At 57.4% G+C, this 13,656-nt stretch overlaps 1 protein-coding gene and 1 long non-coding RNA gene across 2 annotated transcripts; one reads left to right on the forward strand and one right to left on the reverse strand.

Annotated features, from left to right (window-relative positions):
- Nucleotides 1-5,945: 5,945 nt before the first annotated feature.
- Nucleotides 5,946-10,118, reverse strand: LOC114233914 (uncharacterized). Its single transcript, XR_003620106.2, has 3 exons — nucleotides 10,063-10,118; nucleotides 6,261-6,578; nucleotides 5,946-6,171 (listed from the first exon to the last, which is right to left on the reverse strand). It is a non-coding gene; the product is annotated as an uncharacterized LOC114233914 (long non-coding RNA).
- On the forward strand, nucleotides 9,963-12,706 carry HOXA11 (homeobox A11). Its single transcript, XM_028155270.2, has 2 exons — nucleotides 9,963-10,729; nucleotides 12,110-12,706. Exons 1-2 carry the CDS (start codon nucleotides 10,000-10,002, stop codon nucleotides 12,340-12,342), a joined length of 963 nt encoding a protein of 320 aa, XP_028011071.2. The 5' UTR covers nucleotides 9,963-9,999; the 3' UTR covers nucleotides 12,343-12,706.
- The last annotated feature ends 950 nt before the right edge of the window (nucleotides 12,707-13,656 follow it).

Consider the following 13,656-nt stretch of genomic DNA (forward strand, 5'->3'; position numbering starts at 1 on the left):
AAAACGATGCTTCGGATCCACCTCCCCCAGTTTTGCGCCACCGCACTCCATGTCTGAATGAGCTGCCATCCTTTCCAAAGTAACAACTTTCGCCCAGAACGTTTAAAGTGGTGGGAAAGCCCCCTCAAAACTGGATCAAACTGTGTGTTTACAAATAGCTCCAAAGGGGGCTCTCCTGTTGACGGGGGTATTTTTCTTTAGATGTAAGAAATATTAGGAGCCTCAGGCCTAGGAAGGAGGCCAACAGCAGCACTGCAGCGGGATACCGCCCCTTTCCCAAGCCGTCGCCACCGCAGGAACTCTGGGTAAAGTAGTCATTTTTTCTTCTCTCTCTCTGCAGTTTTTGAAACTAGTGACAGAAGATATTTCAGAGTTTGTTTTTTTAATTACCCCCTCCTCATTCTAAAATGGTTGTTGATAATGTTGATCTCCCCTAATTCCCCTCTTGTTTAAAATTCCCCTGGACCTACCAGACAACCTGAAGTAAGCCTGGATTATGATGGCTCCCTAATGCCCCCAAATCAATTAGTCTAAACCTTTAGGAAAAAAAATTAAAAAAAAAAGACATCCAGGAGGATTCCAGCCACCATATAGGGAAAATAACGCCAGACCCTGGGATAGTGCTGTTGAATAGCTGATTTGAGTTTACTTCTTTAAAGGGAAACTTTCTGAATAAGACATTGTAAATATGCAAACGCCTAGACACCATTTTCATTTATTAAGCTAGCAAAGATTTTAAATCCTGCAATGGCCTGTCATGTTGCCATTAAAATTTGTACATATGGAATTCAGGGGGTAAAAAAAACTCCTACTTTTCCCATCTGCTCTTAATGTTGTCAAATTTATTAAGGTGTTTTAAGTGGATGATTGTAAAATGTCACTTTTCATTTCACTACTATTAATGCCTGATGCAGAGCTGAAGCCATGCATTTAAATTGTGCGGTGTGGTTTTTTTTTTTTGGTTTTTTTTCTTTCCTGAAAAAAAATTTTAAGAAAGAATTTTAAAGAAATTTTTAACCTAGTTGAAATGTTTTCTTGAAAATTACGGGGCAGTGCAATGCAGCTGAGGGTGATAGTGCGTGTGCGGGTAGTGACAGCGATTTCACCGTGTAATCCGTGCCGCTTACACCCTGCTGCGTGTGTGTGCGGCCTCTCCCGTCCTCTCTGCGGATTCTGGAGACTTGAGGCTCGAGGCTCAGCACGGAGGGGGGGGGGGGCTGCCCCGGACTGCTCAGCTGTAGCCTCGGTGGGCTCGGAGGCGCCCCTTCGGATTCGCGGGCCTCCGTGGAGGAGCCGGCGGGGGCTCGCTGATTCACGCGCATTCCTCTAAAGCTGATCGAATGCGTGTCAGCAGCCCAAGACCCCAAGAAGCAGAGGAACGCGCAGCGAGTTGTTCACATGCCATTTTTCCGATGCGAAAAGGTAGCGTCATCTAAGAGGCCTGCGGGGCCTCTTGCCTGGGCTTTGGGACACGATAATCCGTTTTCACCAGCGGGGCCGCCGGGTGAATGGCAGGCGACTTCATTCTTCCTGAAAACACCCGCTTTTCTGATCCGGCTGCTTCAATCCTCGCGCATCTGCCCACCGCCCACGAAGGCCGCAACGCTGTTTGCTCTTTTTAATTGGATTTTCAAGGAAAGAACACAGACGCTGGCACAGAAAACCGTCTCGGTGAATGCAGGCAAGGCCCTGCCACGGTCGATTTCAGGTCTGCACGGCCCCGTCGCCGCCCAAGAGCGGGGTCCCCCAGGCACAAGTTCTGACAAAGGCACCCCCGAGGCGGCCAGGCCTTTGCGCGCGGCTGTGCGGCGGCGCGGGGCTGCCCGGGTGCGGGGACGCAGGCCCGCGGGGAAGCGCCGCCGCGGGCTCCGAGCGCGCCCCTCGGGGACAGGGTCCAGGCTCAAACCCCTCCACGCCGGTCCCTGAGCCCTCTACTCAAAATGGAGGCTCACACCCTGCAAAGCCGGCCTCGCTGCGGGCTCGCCCAGGGCCGCAGGCCGAGGTCCAGGCCCGGGACCCCCAGCCCCGCGCCGGCGGACCCGGGGGCGCGGGGCATCCGCGTGGGGAGTCGCCCGCAGCTGCAGGCTGACGTCACCGCCGCCGAGCGGCCCTTCGCGGGCCTCCCCGGGCGTGATTTGACGAGGAGGAGCCGAGTGAAACGAATGTTTTGTGCGGGTGCACCCTTCTCCGCCCCGCCCTTCCCTCCCCAAGAGAAGAATCGGGTATTTAATCTCCCCCGGCCTTAATTCCTGGCAGCGTGGAAGGTGGTTTGCAACGGGAAATAAAACTTGACAGGAGCATTTTCTCTAAAAGGGGTGCTGAGACGGGCTGAGAAGAAACCGTGTTTTTCTCTACCAAATACTTCCGTTTTCCGAGGAGCCGAGGGGTGGGGTGAGATCCGAGGGGGCGAGAGCGAGCTGGGCGCGCAGGGCCACGTCGTGGACCCGAGCAGCCAAATCCTGGCTCCGGGGCAGCCGCGGGGCTCCGCCTGGGCCCGGAGGCCGCCGCCGGCCGGGCCTCGCCCCGCGCCTCGGCGACGCTCCGCTCGGCCCGGCGCCGCCCGCAGCCCGAGGCCAGGACCCCGCGCGCGCAAAGTTGGCACGACCCGGGGGGCCGGTTGGCACCCGCAGTAGTCCCTGGCGCTGGCTGAGGGCGGGTGGGGTCCAGCGAGAGAAGAGGGCGCTGGGGAGGGCCTTGGACTGCTTGGCTTTTACTAGGAGCCTTTTGGCCTCGGGAGTTGGGGACCGGAGCTCGAAAAGGAGGTGGTGAGAGCCCTGCTGGGGGCTTTGTTCAGGCTGAGGGTCTGCGGACCTGGCACAAAATGGAGGGGGGGGGGGATGGGGGTGAGCGGTGCTGCAGGGGAGGATTGTCCAGGCTGCTATTGGGTGGGAGAAGCTGGAAACAGACGAACCCCCCTCCCTTCAGCTCAGAGAGCGACCTCCCTGTCAGCCGCAGAGGTCAAGTCCTCCGCGCCATCGCCGCCTCCACGGTCAGGGCCGGTGGCGGCGGCGGCGGCCCCCATGAAGGCGCGGGATGCACAATTGGCCGGCGGCAAGCAGGTTCTGATGGCCTGGGCTCCAGGACTGGGGGCAGGGGTTCTTTCTCTCCATCCCCCCAGCCCTATTGAAAAGTCCCCGCCGCCAGCGGTGGCCCGGGCTATGCCACATGGAGTCCTGGAAGAGCAGGGTCCAGGAGGCTGAGACCGTGAGGCCTCACCCTGGTGAGAGGCAGCAGCGCCTGCAAGGTGGAGAGGCTGAACATGGCTGGATCCCGGGTCCGAGTCCTTATCTTCCGTAGAAACAAGGGACCAGTAAGGCCATCCTGGCCCAGCACAGGATGAGGGAGCAAGGACCCTGCTGGGAGCCTTTTTTGAGGTCCCTGAGTCCAGGCTGGCAACCTCAATGCGTGGCAGGCCTTTGGTGAGACCTCTGATGCCCTTCCTCTTCTGCCTAAAATCTGGGCCAAGAAGTGAGGTGCATTTTGCCAAAGGTAAAAACCCCTGATCTCGGGCCCCAAGACCCCCTCACTGTGTTCTTGAGGGGTGCGAGCCCCTTCCTTCTGTCATGGTCTGCCTGAAGCAGGTCCCCACATCAGGCCCAGCGGTCAGCGGTCAGCACACCATGTAAGTTTGGTCTGCCGCTGAGCTTGTTGCTCCAGGCGAATCAAAGACTTGTCTTTTTTGTCCCCACAGAAAACAGAAAAGCTGGGTTTTCTCTCTAGGGCTGCTTGGTGGAGCAGGGCCTTGAGGGGACACTAGCCACTGGAGAGATGGCCTGTGGACGGGTACCATCGCAGAACGGCCTTGCAGGCCACGTGGTGGAGACTCTTAGGGCAGGGTTGGCCTGGACTGGGGCTCGCCCTTCTCAAGTCTGGAATATGAACCATGAATTGTGGCTGAGTTGAAACAGAGGAGCTGGAGGAGCTGTCTCCTGTGGGCTACGACTGTGGGGACCAAGACTCCAGGGCCTGAGCTGACCTGCTGGTTGGGCCGCCCTCATTTGTCCCCTTTATTGCAGACACAATCGGCTGGGGAAACCCGTTTGAGCCGAAGCTCCAGGGAGAATGGAAGGCACACGCTGAGAACATGGACTTTGCCCTTCAAAACCCCCCCCCCATCCCATTTGTTCCCACTTGGTAGGGGCATATCTCTAATGAGTACACAACAGTAAAAATAATAGTTCTTCTCAAAGAAAGTAGCCCTCTTCCTCCCATCAGTTTGGATCCACTAAACTAAATAATAACCAGATTGTTTGGGTGACTGAGGCTTTTAGTTGAGCCCTATGCCCCACCCCTTAGAGGCCAGGAGAAGGACGTGGACTTCAGATATTTAGGCATCTCTGATGATTGAACCTGTAGGTCAGAACCAACCAAAAGGCCAAGTTCAAGGCATTACCTGTCTCTGTTCTTTTGGGAAGGGGTGAGGAGCTTGTGGACAGGTGAGGTGCCTTGCCAAGCCAAAGGGATAAATTAACCCCAGCCTCCACCTAGCAATGACAGAAAGGAGTCTCCTGATAGTTCATCTCAGCCTCAGGGCCCACCTCAGCGCCGCCTCCGGACAGCACCTGGAAATGATAGATTGGCTCCGATCTGCCAATTAACCAACGGCCCATTTCCCAGGCTCACCAAGGAGGATGAACACACCTCCAGCCAGGATACCTCCCACTGGGAAGGAGAGAGTTCTTGGTAGAGGATTGGCCTCCTCGAACCCCTCCCCCTCCCCCAAAGAATACCATGGCCATTTCCACCCTGGGTCCTCCAGCTGGCTCTTGCCCCTGAGTGCAGTATGGTCACCGGGGTTGAAATAGTCTTCTGTGTAGCTTTCTAGAAAAAGGTGTGACATTTAAGTATAGAGGAAGGCAGAGGCTCAGACCAGCAAGAAGAAGAAAAAAATTGGTGCCGCCCATAAGTGATCCACAGATAAATGACTGCAGGTCTTTGGGAGAGAGTCTCTGTCTGTCAAGTGGGCCTGACTCCTCCCAGGCCGGCTGTCATCCAGGACTGCTGGGTCTAGAAAAGCAGTAGCTGGGTCCTAAGAAGAGAAGGCAGAAGAGCGGGTGAGAAAGGGAGGGAGAGTAAGAGGACGAGGTCGGGCCTTGGAATGGAGTGTTCAGAAGAAGGTGAGAAATCCAGTTCGGATAGATCTCTCTGGAGGAGGCCTGAAATGAGGAAGAATCTGGAACCCAACAATCCCCTTCTCTGTGCTTGAGTATTGGGTGCCCTCCAGTGGCACCTCAGCTCTGCTCAGCCTATGAGAGGCATCAGAAGAGGCAGGAAACTGAAGAAGGCGAAACGGGGCTGGAAAGAGGCAGGGCGGGAGACCGTCGAGCAGTAGGTGCAAAGAGACTGGACTGGCTAGGGTGGGGATGGGGTGAGCGCATCCTGGTATTGGCATTCACACTACGGACTAGGCACAGAGCAGTCAAAGGGTTGCAAGTGCAGGCACTAGGGACTTTGGAGTCTCAGATTTGGGGGACAATGAGTCACTGCTGGTGCCCAAGCCAGTCCCAAGAAAGAAGAAGGCAGCCTAGCAGCAGGGCCGATTGGGGTTGGGAACACCGGAGTGTGGAGGTGTTCCCTGCCCCCAGCTCCGTCCTCCCTGGGAGTGAGCGGGTGTTAAGCCACCTATCAAGTGACAGTCATTTGGGCTCCCGTCCCTAGAATGATTGCTGGAAATACCCCCAGCCCAACAGTCCCAGCGAAAAGGCCTCACATTGTCCCCGTGCGCGCTGACCGCGCCAAGGCTGCCCCATCCCAGGCACCGCCAACAACCGCCCTCCAGCTGCTGCCCAGACGCACCGGCTGCAAGAAGAAGCGGAGGCGGCAGTGCTGGGCAGAGGCACCTGGACACACTTTATTCCGACATCCCGCCTAGGAAGGCGCGCGGAGCGCGGGCGCACGAATTACCCCATCACCGCCAGGGCCAGGGCGCACTCAGCCCGCCCTAGGAGGATCCGGAGGCGCTGCAGAACCCCCAACGACCCCCTCCAACATTAGGCCCAAATCAAACGAGCCTTGGAAAGGCTTGGTCTGCTTTGCTGCGCAAATCTCCTCGTTAGCCATTTCCGCCTGACGAGGTTGGCGCGGGCGCCAGCCTTCTCCTCTCCGGGTGGCCATCTCCAAACGTTGCGCGCGGGGAGCGAACGGGGCCGGCCCTGCGAGGGCTGCCTAGACCTTGAAGTTTGGAAAAACAACAAGAAGAGAAGTTTGGAAAAACAAGAGATTGAAACGGCTCCCTCCCTTCTCCGCAGACACACACGCACCGTCAGTCCGCCGCCACTTCCTGCCTTTGTTTTTCTTCCTCCAAAACATTTTTGGCCTCTTGCATTAGCTGCCGTGGGGCTCCGGGTTGACGATAAAAGGAAATACACGCTGAGGACTGTTTTCTGGAGATGGCTCCGCGCTGTGGAGCTCTTGAAAAAGAACAGCTCATGGGAAACCAGTCTCCAGGGCCAAGGTTACAGCTTTGCCTGGCTCAGCCTCTTCAAGAAATGCAACTCGGACTTGGACTTCCAGGGCGGCCTTAGCCCCTGCTAGGTCTTCCCCGGAGTCGGGTGGGCTCAGCTCTGCTGTGGGGCCTCCTACAAAGCGGAAGAGTCAATTAGGCTTAGAGCAAAGTCCAAACCCCGCAGCTCTGCCTCCCCTGCTTCCCCGAGGTTTGGCCTGATCCTCAGAGCTGCGCCCACCCTCACCCCCCACCCACCCACCACCAAACAGTCACACAGTCATTATGTTCTGGGTAAGAGGGCCAGGAGCTGGGAACAGTGCACAGCATTGGGGATCTGAGAACCCCATCCTGTCCCTGCTGGGGAGCTAAAGCATTCACCACTCCACGCATTTTTCCCTTCTCCTGGCACCAAAGCCTTTGCCCTCATCATCTTCCAGGCAGCGCCCCTACATGCCCCCTTCCAGGCGACAAGTCCCACCCGGCACCCCGCTTCTGTCCAGCCCTTCCAATAGCCCCGCCGGCCACTCGCGGAGCACGTCCCCTGCTCCAGCCTTTCCTGGGAATTCGCCTTTGTCTCCTGCAGGCACCCATGGGCTCCAGACCTGCGGCACCCTCTCGGCTTGGCTCTCAAGGACGCAGGAGGCATTGGTTATGTGGAACAGAGCACAGCCCCACACCGACCTTCCTGTGGGGACCCCTACTCCCTGGTACCAAGGGAAACCGAGCTAATTAGAAGAGGGGCTGCAAGGCAGCTGGGGGCGGCAGCCTGGCGTCCCCGCTGGCGGGCCACCGCAGCCGGTCTGCTCAGGCACAAGCTGAAGTTGACTGCCAAAACTGCTATAAAACCCCCGGTCTGTCTAGCACTGTTTTTGGCTCCCCTAGTCGCCCCCAGGTTCAATTATAGTCTTAAAAGCCCTAATACAAGTGCAAGAATTTGTTTGCCTTCACCCAGGGGCGGGGCAAGCCCCTCAATGGTGGCGCCTTTGTTATGGCACCGTCACTGAAACCCCTCATGCATTCCTTTTGTTCCAGGGTGGGGGTGGGGGTGGCGGGGACTGGGTGGGCTGTTGGGAGAGAGTTTGGGAGAGCCAACATCAAGCCGGAGAATGGCTCTCATACTGCTATTCGAAAACCTCTCCTTCCCCCTCTTCTATGACGCCTCCAAGAAAGAGATACTGTAGAGAAATAAATATTTTTGCCTCGTTGGTCGCGCTGGAAATCAAAGTTTTTTGGTGTGTTTCTTTTTTCTTTCTTTCTTTTTTTCTTCTGCTGTAGGGCAATCCCATTATTGTGATTCCCAGCTTGAAGAGGTCTCAAGCTGCCTCTCCCCAATAACCTTTCTTCCCACCAGACCTTCTCGCTCACCCTGTTACCGCCCTCTGCACAAGCCACCGTGCACAGATATGTCAAGCTCGAGACGAACAAATAATTTTGAGTTCAGTTCTCAGAGATTCAAGGAGCATGAAAGTTCTTGCAGCAAACCCGGAATAAAGAGTCCATTAAACCCATGTGCCTGCGAAGTATGATTTGTGATAAGCTACCCTTGTAAAAGAGGGGAGTAGGAGCCACATAAACATTAAAGCTAATAAATTAGTTTACTCCACTACAGAGTAATTACTCGATATTATTGATATTTACAGCGGACATTCAAATGCAATGTTGAGCCATCATTTGGAGAAAATACATAATGAGAATATTCCTTTTCCAGGGCAATACATGATTAGATTTGTTATTGAGTCAGTTACAGTGAGCTCAGCAATAAATAAATAAATCGATGTTGACACTTAAATACCAAAGATCTTAGAGTTTATACGCTACATCTCCCCAAGATATATAAATACCTTCAGCTATTTCCTGGATGGGGAAAGGGAAAAGGTTATTCTTTTTAATTTTCGACTTTGCTACAGCGACATCCAGCTTCTTCCAAGAACATAGGTGTGGGGAGGCCTCGGGGCGGGCCCCTCCCAGCTCCGGCCATGCCTGGCGAATCTACTTCTTCTTTCGATTCTCCCGAGCATTATTCATTCAACCCTGCAGGATGGTGATCATTTTCCACCATCAATGTTTTTTCTTTCCTCTTCCCAAGAAAACTAGACTCACACTAGCCCCTATGGCCTCGGTCTCCTATCTTTACCTTGAACCTAGCCTTTTCCAGGCGGCCTGTCACCCCAGGTGCTGCGAGTGTGGGGAGCACATCTCTTTCCTTTGCATTGTGTTTCTTCCGTGGGATGAGGAGCCGGAAAGCGCAGAACCTTCTGAGTTTCTGCCCCGCACATCCCCGGCTTTCACGCTTTGCGCGGAAGGAGAGGAGGCATGTTAGTCCTTTCTCAGCCGCTCCCTGGCCCTCGCTCCCTCGTCACTGACCCCACTGTCCCCACAGCCCTGGAGTTCACTCGCAGCCGGGCGGGCCCCCCAAGGTGCAGCCTGCCTAGGAGGAGACCCCTCGGATGTCACCGCCTCTGAAGCAGCTCAGGCTCGCCTCCGCCGCGCGGCTCCCCAGTCCTCAGCTTTAGAAGACCAGGCGGCGGGCAGACCCGAGCGCGGCTGCGCAGCCCCCGCGCCTCGGGCGCTGCCGAGCGACTCGGAACCCCGGCAGGCAGCGAGGAGGAGGGGGCTTCTCCAAGGACAGGGGGTGGGGTGAGGAGGCCGGCCGGGAGGGTGGAGGGGAGGTGGATCCCGGGTAAGACGAAGGCCCTCCGGGACCTGCGGATCCCTGACAAACCGCGAGGGAAGCCGCCCTGGTTGTTGGCGGTTTAGGGACGGAAGGCACTAAAGCGGTTCGGAAGTGACCATGAATGCGAGCGTGTAATCAAGTCACCGTGCAAATCGGGCAAGCCACGAGGCAGGCACATCCACGGCTGCCTCCTGCCCTGGCCCCGAAGGGGGTCCGGCCAGGGTCGGAGGCAGCCGTGGCTCCCAGAGCAAGCCTGTGGGAGGAGGGGGGGGGGGGGACAGCGGAGAAGACGGCGCGAACGGGATCCTCCCCGCGGACTGCTTCCACGAGCACGCACGGGACACGCAGCGACGAGCTCCCGCCCGGCCGCCCCCAGCCCGGGGCACCCCTCACCCGGGGAGAGGCGGCTGGCAGGAGTGGAGCTCTCTCACCGCCCTCGGCGCGCCGGAGGGCCGGGACCGTGCCGCTGAGCGCACTGGGGCGCACCCCAGCCTCGCCGCGCGCGCCGGGAGGCCCCCCAGCCAACATGAGTTACACCGGCGATTACGTGCTTTCGGTGAGAACACCGAGTGACGATCTGTTGCTTCCCCTGAGGTAGCTACAAAGAAAGGAAACCGGGGAGGGAGGGCAGAGGGGTGGGGGGGAAGAAAAAGGAAAGAGAGAGAGAGAGAAAAAAAAAAAAAAAAAAGGCCCGGACTAGCTCGCAGCTTGTCAATTTCAACATCGGGTCACATGACCAGCACCTCCCTGCTAAGGATGGGGATAGATTTCCACGTCAGCTTACGTCTCCAAATTTCTACTTCACGGATCCGCTTCAAAGAGGCAGCTGCAGTGGAGAATCATGTTAAGCTCGGCTACCGCGGAGAGCCCAAGGTAGCCAATGATGGATTTTGATGAGCGTGGTCCCTGCTCCTCTAACATGTATTTGCCAAGTTGTACTTACTACGTCTCCGGTCCAGATTTCTCCAGCCTCCCTTCTTTTCTGCCCCAGACCCCGTCTTCGCGCCCAATGACATACTCCTACTCTTCCAACCTGCCCCAGGTCCAACCCGTGCGCGAGGTGACCTTCCGCGAGTACGCCATTGAGCCCGCCACTAAATGGCACCCCCGCGGCAACCTGGCGCACTGCTACGCCGCCGAGGAGCTCGCGCACAGAGACTGCCTGCAGGCGCCCAGCGCGGCCGGCGTGCCTGGCGACGTGCTGGCCAAGAGCTCGGCCAACGTCTACCACCACCCCACCCCCGCCGTCTCGTCCAATTTCTATAGCACCGTGGGCAGGAACGGCGTCCTGCCGCAGGCTTTCGACCAGTTTTTCGAGACGGCCTACGGCACCACGGAAAACCTCGCCTCCTCCGACTACCCCGGGGACAAGAGCGCCGAGAAGGGGCCCCCGGCGGCCGCGGCGACCTCCGCGGCGGCGGCGGCCGCGGCCACGGGCGCGCCGGCAACTTCAAGTTCGGACGGCGGCGGCGGCGCCGGCGGCGGCTGCCGGGAGGCGGCGGCGGCGGCGGCGGCGGCGGCGGAGGAGAAGGAGCGGCGGCGGCGCCCCGAGAGCAGCAGCAGCCCCGAGTCGTCTTCCGGCCACACTGAGGACAAGGCCGGCGGCCCCAGTACGTATAAAGGCAGGGCCGTGCGCCGTAGGAAAGGGGAGTTGGAAACCTAGCGCAGCGCCGCTGTTAAATTTTTATATGCTGTTTTATAAGCATATAAGGTTTATGAAGGGCCTTTAGGTTTCCCCCAACAAAACTTCGTTATAAAAGGCGGGATCACGTGGCGAGTGCTGAAATTGGCCGTGAAATACCCACCGGCCAGGGCCTGCCTGCGAACAAACACCCTCCCTTTTCCCCCCGCTTCCCCTGCTCCGCGCCCAAGCCCGGCAGCGCGACCCCGCGCGGGGCCAGCGGGGGCTGCGGAGCCGGAGGTGGGCGCCTGTAAATTCCCCCTGCGAGGGCTCCGGGAGCCTTTGATAGCGAGGTAATCCGGAGATTTTTATAAAAACCATGTGTTGCGCCGGCTCTCCAAGGCCGGGCCGGGATTCAAAGGCATCGCTGTTTAACGATGGCGCTGGAAGCGTGTTTCACAGATAAAATAGCCCGCTTAGCTCGAGCAATATATTAACAGAAACAAATTAACCCAAAGTTGGCCTTTTTGTCCAAAGGAAGCCATTTTCCTCCTGCGCGGTGGCAATTACGTGCCGCCTTCTGTCCAACCGCTTGTTACTCACAATGGCTGTTGGGTCTGTCAAAAGCGGGTTTTTCTTTAGGTCTCAGGGAGGTTTACCCAAAAGGGGGTGGGGGGAGCCAGTGGAGCCTGCCCTCCCAAAGCTTGGGGAACCCCTCTTCCCTGCACCCCATCTAAACAAGCAGCCCTGCCCTGGGGGGGGACCAGGATGGCTGTGTGGCCTTGGGCTCTGAGAAGCCCAGGGCAGGGGCTCCCACCGCCTTCTCCTGACCTCGGAAGCCAGGAGGCTGGCCCAGGAGCCAGGAGCCGAGGGCCCGGACTCGGGCTGACAAAGAGCCGGCAGCCGCCCCAGATGTTAATGAGGGGGAGACTGGGGCTGGGGCTGCCTTCAGAGCCTCCTCCCAACCGGCCCCCAGGTGCTGGAAGGTGCAATGTCCTCGGGTGGCTGTTTGTTTAGTCTGGCCCGGCTGGAGGGAGCCGGCAACCCCCACTCGGTTGCTTTGAAAGCGGCCTCCCGGCTCAAACTTGCCTGTTGCTGCGAGGAGCCCTCCGCTCTGCTCTGGAGGCAGCCTCAGCAGCCTCCCTGGGGGCCTATCTAGGGAGCTGGCTTTTATCTGGGGCTGAGCCTCCGCCTGCATCCAGTCCCCAGACCACAGGAGAAGCCTGAGGTAGGGGCCTGGGGAGCCCCTGAAGGGGCTTGGGCAGGGCTTCCAGTCCCTGGGGCCAGCCCCTTTCCTCCTCTCGGGGGGCTCTGGGGTAGGTTGCAGCCCCCACACCTGGCTCACTCCTGCCTCTTCCTCCCTCCACAGGTGGCCAGCGCACCCGAAAAAAGCGCTGCCCCTACACCAAGTACCAGATCCGGGAGCTGGAGCGCGAGTTCTTCTTCAGCGTGTACATCAACAAAGAGAAGCGCCTGCAGCTCTCCCGCATGCTCAACCTCACCGACCGGCAGGTCAAAATCTGGTTTCAGAACAGAAGGATGAAGGAGAAAAAAATTAACAGAGACCGGTTACAGTATTACTCGGCCAACCCACTCCTCTAAGGTTCCCGCCAGCTGGAATCGGGTTGGGGGGCTTCATACACGGGAGATTATATGCAGATTTTGCCCTTGACAAGGTCAAGGCACACCACGCGGTGACTTTGGAAGAGAGGAGGTGTGCAAGAGAGGGGCCACTACAGGGAGATAGCCTCAAAGGAGGCGGCCCGGGACTCTCTTGGGCATCCGTGGTTAAGATCCCTGACAATAATTGGATTCAGAGAATTGTGCATCAACTAGGATGAATGGTTTGGGACCCCTGGTGGTTCATTCTTGGAGACTGCGGGAGCTTCAGGCTGGGTGTGGTCTCCACCAGGGACTGGGCCCCGTGCCAGGCCCCCTGGGGATCGACCCCCACCCCCACCCAGGACCCTCCACTTGGAGCCTGCCCCCCCCCCCCCGCCCCAGAGCCCCTGCCTCAAGAAGCTAGTCCATCTCCAAAACCAGTTCAGCTTGGGGACAGGAGCAGGAGGAAAGGGGAGGGTTCCTAGATGTCCAGAATGGGGCTGCTCTCCAGAGCCAACGTGAAAGGTGACTGGACTAAGATGACTATGAGGTGGGAGAGGGCTGCTGGTCCTTGAGGGGAAACCAAAAAACCTACAATTCCAGGTGGCATCCGTGGCCCTCCACTCCTCCTCGCCGCTCACCGCACTGTCTCAATCCTGAGCTTCTTAGCAGTTGCCTCCTGCAGCCCACCTAGTGTTTCCTGGCCAAGAGGGTCTTGGCCCTGGCCTCTGCCCTGGCAGGCCTAAAGCCTGCTTGCAGAGTATCCTATTCCCCAAGGTGGAAGACATCAGAAAGCAGAGAGGCTGTGCCCAGGCGCTGGCCCCTACATCTCTGCAGGAAATGCCTGTGGAGCGCAGCAGCTTGGCAGAGCTTCTGCCACACTTAACGGAAGCTTGGATTTGCTCAGCAGAGGAGCCCGCCCTGGCCAGCAGTCCTCAGCTATGAGGGGCGCAAGTCCCCCAAAACACCCGGTTCCAGCGCCACACTCTACCCTTCAAGGCCCCGGACCTGAGCTTGGAAGCTTCCAGCAACCTTCCAAGAGCTGAAGAGTGATTTGGGATTATTTTAAAAGATAAATATTATATTATATATATATATTTCCCTGCAGGAACCAAAGCGAATTTTAAAAGATGCAATGTAGAGAGAGAGAAAAGATGATGAAAATATTTAAAGGCTCTATCTGTTTACAGTGTTCCACGGTTAAACTCACTCACTGCTAAGAATATTTGAATGTACGCTTCATACAGGGATGGTGTTCAAAAGACTTGTAAATAAAGAAACCATAACCTATCTTGTTTGAATACTTTTTTTTTT

Source organism: Eptesicus fuscus, chromosome 14 (assembly GCF_027574615.1).
Source record: "Eptesicus fuscus isolate TK198812 chromosome 14, DD_ASM_mEF_20220401, whole genome shotgun sequence".
Taxonomy (NCBI): Eukaryota; Metazoa; Chordata; class Mammalia; order Chiroptera; family Vespertilionidae; genus Eptesicus; species Eptesicus fuscus.

Bases quoted from the DNA above. Each gene is read 5' to 3' on its own strand.
- HOXA11 (XM_028155270.2), top strand. From the start codon at position 10,000: ATGATGGATTTTGATGAGCGTGGTCCCTGCTCCTCTAACATGTATTTG. The intron at 10,730-12,109 runs GTACGTATAAAG...CTCCCTCCACAG, and splicing joins GGACAAGGCCGGCGGCCCCA to GTGGCCAGCGCACCCGAAAA.